General features: G+C 40.0%; 1 protein-coding gene across 1 annotated transcript; it reads left to right on the forward strand.

The window, feature by feature from the left end:
- LOC102229203 (death effector domain-containing protein-like) lies at positions 1-8,339 on the forward strand. The gene is made up of 5 exons (XM_005816307.3): positions 1-315; positions 1,796-2,420; positions 5,527-5,631; positions 5,793-5,930; positions 7,159-8,339. Exons 2-5 carry the CDS (start codon positions 1,871-1,873, stop codon positions 7,563-7,565), a joined length of 1,200 nt encoding a protein of 399 aa, XP_005816364.1. The 5' UTR covers positions 1-315; positions 1,796-1,870; the 3' UTR covers positions 7,566-8,339.
- The last annotated feature ends 2,396 nt before the right edge of the window (positions 8,340-10,735 follow it).

The raw sequence follows: 10,735 nt of genomic DNA on the forward strand, positions 1-10,735 counted from the left end.
AGGAAGTTCTTTCATTTTACCTCAACACCGAAAATTGTCTAGCTTAATTTACCTGTGATGTCGACAGCCGGACCAAAACAGCTGCATTACCTTTTTGTCCTGTTCTGCGGGACGCTGTTTGCCCCTCAGTCCGCTTGTAAGCGATGGTTTGGCCGGTTTCAGTGAACTGCAGCGCAGCCGCAGAACGGAGCTGACGGTTTTTATTGGAGAAGAAGCTAAGCTGCTAACAGCTCAGGAGCAGCTAGCTTCATGTTGTTTATCCACCGCGGACTCCTGCTGTCTAAGGCTCATCTGGATCATCCCAAAACACTCGAGGTAAAGTAAAACTGTCACCTGCAGGAGACGTTTGCGTGTGGATTATGCGTTTTATTGTCTGGAGTTAGTATCTGTCGCTGTCAGCTAACAGAAATGAAATGTTGTCGTTAGCAGCGTCAATAAACAGCCACAGCCCATCACATGTGTTCAGCTCAGAGGTTCATCACAGCTAAAGACCCCATTTATCCAGATATATTAAGCTAAATTACCATTAATGTACACTGATATCAATTATCATCCAAATCTATTTTACCTGACACCTCAGTTTTTATTTCCCTACGGAAGAAATGCATGTCGAAACATTTAGCTTCACCCTTGCTGCTTTAAAAAAAAAATTTAGAAAAGAAAACAATAGAAATGTTCTTCATTGTCCTACAATGGGGAAATTCAGGTGTACCAGCAGCAAGTCAAAGGAAAGTGGGAGCATGCAGATTCACAAAAAAAGGTAAAAAATAAAAATAAGAACAAGAGATTTTACAATAGAGAAAATTGGAAAACATAAGATAGATAATACTGATCAGATTAGGAATGCTGTAATATAAAAAATTTGAGTCATTATTGCTGTTATAGCTGTTACCGATATCTTCCAATATTATATTAACTTCTTTACACACAGTGAAAACATGGCGACATCGCTGACATCGTTCTGCTCCAGTTAAACAGTCCTGCTCTGCATTCATCACATGACCAACCATTTTCTCTCCTTGTGTTTTAATACAAACTGCAACCAGATGGAAATAAACATTGGTTCCCGCCGGAACCTTTGTATATGTTCATTTCTGGTACACCCGTAAATCTGACACACGAGCAACATCCGTTAACAGCGATGGCTTTCAAAGTGTGGCTCTCTCTCAGCACACTGGGGTTAATTTGTACTTTAAAAATGATCTAAAGGAATGCTGGAATGTATTAAAATACATTTAATTACAGACTCTGAAATTAACTAGATTTAATTTTAATTGAGTCCCAGCATTAGTTAAAAAATGTCCAACATCGGCCAATACTGTTATTGTTCATATGTTATGTACAGTGATTAAAATTAGATTACTATGGAATTTGCAACTGAGGAAGTTAATCAAAAGAAATAAAGTTGCACGGTATGTGCATGTATATACTGTATATATTCAAGACTGTTTTCCTCTTACAATGTGGTTTTTATTAATTGAATAAAATGAATCTATATGAGGGAAAACAAGGTGTCATAACGTATTCTGGACAGAAATCAGATCAAGACCTAATGTTTTGTTTTATCGCTTATACGTTTTTCAATAATATTGTCCAGTTCTACCATTAATTGATTTATTGCTTATTGCGACTAATAATTTAATTAGTAGTCTGAACAATTGCGCAAAAAAAAAGTATTTCAGTAAAGAATGGAAACTGAGAATGAAGACGTGGTTTGTGGACGTAGCTTTGGAGCTGCTAAGCCTGATGAAAAGTAGTTTTACTCCTCCTGCATTATGCTTTCGTCTCTCATCAGCTCGTCTGTTGGAGCAGAGGAACGCCGTGGAAGTTGGTGGGATCCTAACGTCTCTCGTCTCTATCGACCTTGGATATGACATCACAACAACAACAACCAATCCCGAATGCCGGTATTCCTGCTCACCTGGCCCCGAACTCCTCGGCTCACTCCCAGCTGCGGGTGGACTCCAGTCAGAGCCGGGCGAACAGCGGGCCGCTGGAGCACAGAGCGTTGCTAGGCAGGCGGGGCTGCCGCAGTGTGGCGGCAACCAGCGACCAGACGGCCAACAGAAACACTTCCGCTCACTCCACAAACTCCGGCACATCCAGACAAGATGGAGGCTTTGAGCCGTGGCCTGAGGAGGCCGTAGACAACTCCCACGGGCTGTACTCCCTCCATCGCATGTTCGACATAGTCGGAGCCCAGCTAACTCACAGGGACGTCAGGGTGCTGTCCTTCCTGTTTGTCGACGTGATTGACGAGTACGAGCGCGGCGGCATCAGGAGCGGCAGAGACTTCCTGCTGGCGTTGGAACGCCAGGGCCGGTGCGACGAGACAAACTTTCGACACGTTCTGCAGCTTCTGAGGATAATCACCCGCCACGACCTCCTGCCTTATGTCACCCTCAGGAAGCGGCAGACTGGTGAGTTACAGTTTCTGTTCAACAGCCGCTGCGTTTCCATTAACCATAGAACTGCAAAACTTGAGATTATGAAAATAAATTTGCTCACTAGAAACACGGCAATTTTGAAAAAACTGATGTATTTTAATAAAAAATCTTTTGCTGGAGGATGATGTGGTTTTTCAGACGGATTTTAATAGATAAATCTTGCAAAACTGCTATGGAAACACTTTTTTTTCACATTACACTAGTCACAGTTGTTACTACTGGCAGAAATGACAAAAAAGACGATAGGAAGTTGTTGGAAGATGATGGTTTGTTTTTTGTTTTTTTCAGACAATGTGCAGCCACAAAGTTCACAAAAAGTTGTGTATCATTCCAACATGTAAAATTTCCCCAAAATGCCGCATGCATAGCCGCTCACTAGTGGGCGGGGCTTGTTGCTCCAACGCCTGCGTAGGACGATGATGGAGACATCATGATCTGATTGGCTGAGCTATGAATATATTTAACTGTTTAACACCATAATTGCAAAATTGCTTTTTTTTTTCAACATTAGTAGAATATAGGCAAAGATTTGCACACATTATCAGTGTAAACGCAACTATTCACAGGTAACCTGTAAACTGCAGATAAATCAGAGGAATAAGTGTTTTATACTCTAGAGAGAAACGTTGATTCACATTAAACCTCTGAAGGAAATGAAACAGATCCATCAAAATCAGTTTAGATCCACTGAGATTCTGCAGCCAACTTACTCCAGTACCAAACTGGTTCTAGTGCTTTCTTAGCTCCAGGTTTTTCTGATAAATCCAGTAATTCATGTAGATGAACTTTTTCCCTGCATTGTGGTTCTCTTAGAAACCCAACAGGAAGAGGGTCAAACATTTACCTCTGGGTCATCCAAAGGCCGCTGCGGCTCTGCTTGGCTCTCACGGACAAACATGAACACCTACTCATGATATTTTTAGTTCAACTGAACTATTGCTGTCCAGTAAAAGAGAAGCAGTTTTCCCTTCAGCCTCACAGGGGCGCTAATGTGTTGATTTATACAGAGGAGGAGAAGAAAAGAACTGAATTAAGGGATTTCCAAGCAGAAAATCTAAAATTAGGCCTTAAATGGAGTAACAGACTGGTTGTTCTGATGGAACCATTTAGAAAACGTTTTAATCATCCAGCCTGCAGTGAAACTTCTTAGGTGGGAAAAAAACTTTTTCTGACCTTTTTGTTAGCCCATCCATCCATTTTCTTACACCCTGGTCCCTGGTGGGGTCAGGAGGTCCTGGTGCCTCTCCAGGTAACGTTCTGGGCGAGAGGCGGGGTACCTCTCAAAGAGGAAAGTTTCCTCTTTGTTAGCACTGAGGAAAATCAGCTAAAGTCCAAATCCAGCTACCTGGAGCCTCCGGTCAGCCCAAACTCCTGTTGGAGGAATCTCTGTTGATGCATTCAGGTACGGCTGGGACACAAGGCTGCCAACATACTGTGTCTAAACAACTGTTTCAGTCTGCACCGTTTTCAAGCGGTTTATTGTTGTACCCACCCATTTGTTGGCTCTGCCTGCGTTTACGGTTTTATTCATGGAAACAATCGAACCAGGTATCCAGTTAGTTCAGTTAATTCCAATTTTTAAAGTTGTAGAATAAAATTAAATCAAATTAATGTCAGAAATGGAAAATTATTTTCTGTTTGAATGAAGTTAAAAAGCACAACACATTTTATGTCCTGAAAACACACCGAACTGTGACTTTAAACCTGAATATAGGATTTTCCATAAATACAATTTCTCTGCTATGCTGATATTTAGCTGTATTTTTGCATTGAGAACCAAATAGATTAAAAGCACATTATAAACCCAGAAAGGTTTGAATAAATTGAGAGAAGACAAACCTTGGGAACAAACTTCGGCCAGTCATTTTCCTCCAGTGGCGTCTCCTTTGCAGTCTGTGTGGAATCTTGGAGTTATTTTTATCCAGGATGTACATTAGGAACGTCCGTGGGGCCTCATCGTTTCTCTTGCACATCAATGCCAGAGTTCTAAACATCTTGTTCCTGAATAAAACATGAATCTGTGTGGTGTCTGCAAAACTGAAACTTCTTAAAGGGCCAGCTGATCTAAAATGCTGCAGGAAGGGTTCTGCTGAATCACAAGGGTTCGGTTTTATTCAACTTTGGCTTTTCTAATCCGCCTTCCTCTAAAACTCCATTTTAACTCCCCTGGTCGCCCAACAGACGACGTTGTTTTCAGGCTGTTTGGTCAAATTTCTGACTTTTGTTTTTTTAACATTTCTTCTGAGTTTTTATTGCAAATTTTTTTTACTTTTGAAACTGAAATTTTTACAATTAATTGGATTTCTCTCTCATTCTCTCTCTCTTTCTCCTCCGAAACGTAATGACATCACAAAAGCTGTTGTGTACCCAGCATCGCAATTAACAATGCTTATTTGTCCTGTAAAACACCGGAAACTTCAACGTCGTGCTGTTGGCACGTAGCAACAACTCATAGGCGGAAGTGAGAGCGCTGCCCACCACAAATAATGACCCGGGCGGAACACGGCGCGCTAAATTATAAAACTTAATTTAACGAAGCTTCGAGGCAGATACGTTTTCCTCGAGGAATTTTAATAATCAAGGTACTCGAATCATTCGAGGAATCATTACAGCCCCAGCAATCACTAAACTCAAGGATTATGTAGGCTTTCACATTCCCTGGTCTATTTTAATGACAAAAATAAAGTCATAATATTACTTGCTTTACTTGCTTCTGTTGCTGTTTTTCTTTTGACTGTCACAAACCTCCCCATCTCTCCTCCTCTGTCAGCTCTGAACACCAGTGTGCCTCTGTAGGTCACTTCCTCTTCTCCAATGAACAGGCAGCCTGTTGATTCATTTGAACCCTGCTGCCATCTTGGGACTGGAAACTTGTTTATCATTCAAGAGTTTAGGTTGAACTGGATTCTGAGTCTTTTTAGGGTATTTTTTGTCTCTTTAAGAACATTTTTCATCAAACTGAATTAAAATTTAATAGTAAAATCTGCAGCATTCAATGATCGCTGGTGCATTTGGGTTCTTCGTTCTGTTAGTTTGGAGGTTTGCATTAGAAATCAGCTACTAACTAAGTTGTTTCCAGTGTGCCCAGATCCTGTTGACAAGTACCTGGAGGAAACGTCTGTGCGATACATTTCACCCAGAGGATCAGAGCAGTGTAAAGACGGCGTAGCCCACAGAAGAACAGGTGGGTCTGTGTGGGAAACATCCCACCCGCCATGTTTACAGCAGTCCACTGGCAAACAGACCCACTTAATAACAACAAACGGCAATATTTTTCTTCAAAGACCTCTTTAACTTTTGCTGAGATGGTTTCCTAACAGTTTTAAACATAATTCTACTTCATAGGTTCACAGCCGTTCATATGCTGCTCCCCATCAGGATCACATGTGGGCTCTCCCCGAACCAAGCCGAGCCCTCCGGCGCCGCACCGCAAGCGCAAGAGGAGCAATTCATCTGCTGACTGCAAAGAAAAGCAAACTTGTGGTGAGAATGAAAAGGATTACAGCTGTTAGAAACGTTATATTAGTGAAAATGTAACGCTAAAATGATCTCTAGCATTAGTGAGAAGGAATGTTTATGTCCATGTAGGACATAAACTTATAAACATGAGCAAGGCCAGATGTGTGGAATCAGCTGTATGTAACACCACAGAAGAAGAAATGACATAATCTGACTTCTACAGGGAGAGGACGACAGGAAGTGATGAACAGATATTGTATAATATATATTTCATACTTTATATTATCACATCAAATGTAATTTTATTCCCTCAGTTTTTATGGCGTTTCAGCAGAAAGGTTCTCCACATTTGGACAGTTCTTTTGGTCTTGCCATAAACTTTTCCAATTTTTGAAATTTGTCTGGCAGAAAATCAGAAATAACATTTAAATAATTTATTTTAACATTTATTTAATAAAAAAAAAATTAACAACAGAAAAGAAAAATTAGATTTTAAGATTTTGAAATCTTTATTTTAAAATCTTGAATTTTAAGATTTTAGATTTTAAAAAAATTATGTGATTAATTAAAAAAAAAGTTCCTGTATTTTCTCATCTTTCTGAGGTCCCACAGCGCCCCCTTGTGGCGCCCTCCTAAAGAACACAAAAACACTTGTTTAGACCAGAGTAACGATGCAGCGTTTCCCCCAGAAATATTGCCGACCCCGGTGGTCGGGAGCTAAGACAGCAACCAGCAACTCGCCGTGTTTTTGACTTAAAAATGTTTAAAGCTGACAGGAAATTTGAAAATATGACTAGATGTTTGTGTTACTTAAACACCAACTACAGTATAAAGGCTTAAAAAAGGCAAACAATACAATTAAAATAAATATTCATATTTTTCCCTTCAGTTGTTTCATGCTAATTAAAGTTCCCAAATATTTTTGATCCTTTATCTCTGTCTTCTCACTTTATTAGGATGAAGTTGTTAGATTGCAGAGCGGTAAAGATGAGCAGTGGTTTCCGTTCCAGGGAATAAAAAAGACTGACTTCACTCTGCCAATGTGTTCACATACTGATCATGTTATGTAGGCCTGTTGCAAGAAGCAATAAATCAATTAGTTGCATGATAAACAACAAATAAACAAACAAGCCTTAGTCTGGTGAAAGAGAAAACCTGGAGGCCCGCCAGGCTCATAATGCACTGGAGGAAACTCTGTGATGTCTGTGCAACGACGGGATCATTTTCTGATTTCATGTCGGTTCCTTTTCAGATATTCGTCTTCGGGTTCGTGCAGAATACTGTCAGCACGAGTCGGCCCTCCAAGGGAACATCTTCTCCAACAAGCAGGAGGCGGTGGAGCGGCAGTTTGAGCGCTTCAACCAGGCCAACACCATCCTGAAATCCAGAGACTTGGGCTCCATCATCTGCGACATCAAGTTCTCGGAGCTCACCTACCTGGACGCCTTCTGGAGGGACTACATCAACGGCTCACTGCTGGAGGCGCTCAAAGGGGTCTTTATCACGGATTCCCTAAAGCAGGCCGTGGGCCATGAGGCCATCAAACTGCTGGTCAATGTTGACGAGGAGGACTACCTGGCCGGCCGCTGCAAACTGCTGCGCAACCTGGTGGCGAGCGGAGGGAGTCTACGCGTAGGGAACCGAGACGCTGTGTCTTAGACGGACTCTGAGCGGCGCGGCGGTGGGGGGGCAAAGCCGCTGTGCTTCCTGCTTAAAGAATAGCGTGAGATGTGGTTGTATTCTTTGGTGTGTGTGCTTGAAAGGACCGTAGGAACCTCAAGCCCATTTATTCCTAAAGAGTTAATCTTATTGGATATCTACTCGGCGCCGTAAGCATCGCATGTGAGGAGAATCGGAGCAGAACGTTCCGTCATCGGTCTGGAGGAACGTGGCCTCCGCTCCGGTTGGGAATAACGTGTCCATTAAGCCTCCTTCTTCATCGTCATCCTTTCCAGCTGTTTTCTTAACGACACTTTTCACCCCGACTCAAAGTGAAGTTGCTTTCAGTGCAAGATGCTCGTTATATTCAGGTTAATCATTAGAAGTTGTGTTTTTACCGTTTTCTTCATCGTTTTCCCCAGTTACAGCAGGCACAGAGCACAGCTGGCGGCCAGCCTCTCAGATGTTATTTGAAATTGTAATTGTTCCAAACACTACCAATGTTTTGAGGTGTTCCTCTGTGGATCTGATGTACTTGACTGATCACATTGGTGCATTTTCAGCCACTGTGTCTGATTGAAACGGTAGGAATGAACTCATCATCCTGGTGTAACCAAGTCTGTCACTGATGTCGTTTTATTTTTCTAACTAGAAAACGTCTGACATTTTCAGCCTGTACCTTCTCCCTCCCTCATTCTGTCACTCATGTTCACACAGAGTTTTTTAAAAATTGAAACTCCACTTCAAATAAATGAAGACAAATCTGCTGTTTCACATTCCTCTTATCATTTTACTAATTTAAAGACAAATGTATTGGCATTCTTGTTGTAGATCTATAGTGATCAATCAATGGGATTTTTATTTTGAGAAATTTCACTTTCAGTTTGAGGACATTTAAAAACTAGAATTTTATGTTGAAAAATAGCTTTAACTTGCAAAAATCTCTTTTAAAATAAATTGAAGTGTAAATTTATATTTCAAATTTGTTCCGTTGTTTAGGAATTGCTAATACAGAAGTTTACATACACTGAATAAAAAGAAATGCCCATATTTTTTTTCTCACTGTGAAGTTAAATCAGTCCTAACTTCTTTTGTTTTAGGTCAGTTAAAATAGCTAAAATTATTTCTATTTGGTAAAAGCCACAATAATGAGAGAATCTGTCCATCGAGGCACTGAGGAAGGAGACGGGTTCTGGTCCAAAACGTGCAGATTAACCCCAGAACAGAAGCCAAACAAGAAGCTGGTGAGACAGAGTCGTTATCTACAGTGAAACTCTTTTGTAGTGACATGGCCTGAAAAGCCGCTCAGCGAGGCAGAAGCAGTTACTTCAAAAGAAACAGAATCGCCAGACTGCAAGAGTACTCAGGGACAAAGATCTTTATGTTTGGAGACATGTGGTCTGATGAAACTAACATGGACCTGTCCGGTCATAATGACCACTGTTACATTTGGAGAGGAAACAGGGATGATTGTATCATCCTAACTGTGAAGTATGGGGTGGCAGCATCATGTTGTCGGTGTTTTTTGCTGCAGGAGGAACAAGTAATGACATATATGGAAATATTGGAGCAACATCCAAAGACATCAGCAGGAGGTTAATATAATGAGGAGGCAAGAGGAAATACGAATGAGTAGGTTGAGGATTGGGCTTACAAGTCTTAATAGTGGTTTAAATATTGTAGGAAAACGTCCACTGTGAAGAAATAGAAGAGGTTGAACATGTTTGATAAAATGTAGAAAATATGCAGACAGAAAGGAAAGGGCAGCAAGCCTTTCAATAACAATGGTTGATATATTAGGGAAGCCTCAATCAGAATGTGTAATTAAAGTACTTATAAAGTACTTAAAAACACAAAGTTAGCCGAGAGAATTTCATTAATTAATATTAAATAAGGGTTTTGAAGATAGGGTGAGTTAAACTTGTGTTACACTTCTGCCCAATTGGTGGCAGTAATACAAAAAGATTATAAGCTACAAGAAGAAGAAGAAGAAGAAGAAGAAGAAGAAGAAGTTACATCTCCGTCCAGTTGATGGCGGAAATGTACAAAGTCTGTAAACTGCCCTAAAATGCAACAGAAGAAGAAGAAGTATCGCATATGGATACCATCACATATAGGAATAAGAGGGAATGAGTTGGCTGATAAATATGCGAAACTAGCTTCAAAATATAGTGATATTGACATATTAGTTCCATTTAGTAGAGAAGAAATCAAATCTATTATTAAACAAAAGGTTAAGGAAAGATGGCAGAGACAGTGGGAGGAAGATAGAACTGGTAGATGGCTGTACAGTATTCAAAGAAAAGTTGGTGCAATGAGGAGAACTAGAAATAGAAAAGAGGAAACAGTTCTATCTAGGTTGCGTTTTGGACATACAAGGTTAAACAGTAATTTATTTAAAATAGGAAAACATCGAACTGGAAGTTGTGATTTTTGTGGTCAAGAAGAGACAGTAAAACATGTTTTGTTGTTCTGTACCAAATATTCTGTTGAGAGAAGGAAATTAGTTTGCCGGTTACAAGAAAATAAATTACAGTTAAATTTACAAGATATTTTGGGAAAAATTTCTAATTCTAAAGATAAAAGTTATTTAATTAATTATCTTAAGAAAACAAAATTGATAGAAAAGATTTAAGTGTTGTTATTTTATTATTATTATTTATTTATTTTTATTGTTTTGTTTTGTTTTGAGGGGGGTGTATATAGTTAGCGTCCCGATCCACACTCCATTCCAGTAGATGGCGGTAATGCACATCTAAAAGTTGTTTGCCAACCGCCATAAAAAAGGAAAAGAAGAAGAAGAAGAAGAAGAAGAAGAAGTATCGCATTTGACCTTGTTCAGCAGCAGTTGAAGCCAGGAACCAAATTACTGTTACCAATAAAAATAATAGTCAGGGTTTCAAAAGAGAAAAAGAAAACGAAGACAGACAAAGGTGTAAATTTGTAACCCAGTTTTTCTCCAAGAGAGGTGAGTAAACTAGTGTTTGATTATAAACCTGTTAGCTTAGTTAGCTCAGCTACATACTAGTGTTAGTCTCCATTTCAATAGGATTTATTCCGTGTTGGAAAACAATTACAAGACATTCATATATTTAACTTGTCCCTGGACCTTTTACCAACTGAACAATAGATGATTCAGTCAGCAGCAGTGCTGACCAGCCCAACTCCTC

The sequence above is a fragment of the Xiphophorus maculatus genome, chromosome 1, assembly GCF_002775205.1.
Source record: "Xiphophorus maculatus strain JP 163 A chromosome 1, X_maculatus-5.0-male, whole genome shotgun sequence".
Classification (NCBI taxonomy): Eukaryota; Metazoa; Chordata; class Actinopteri; order Cyprinodontiformes; family Poeciliidae; genus Xiphophorus; species Xiphophorus maculatus.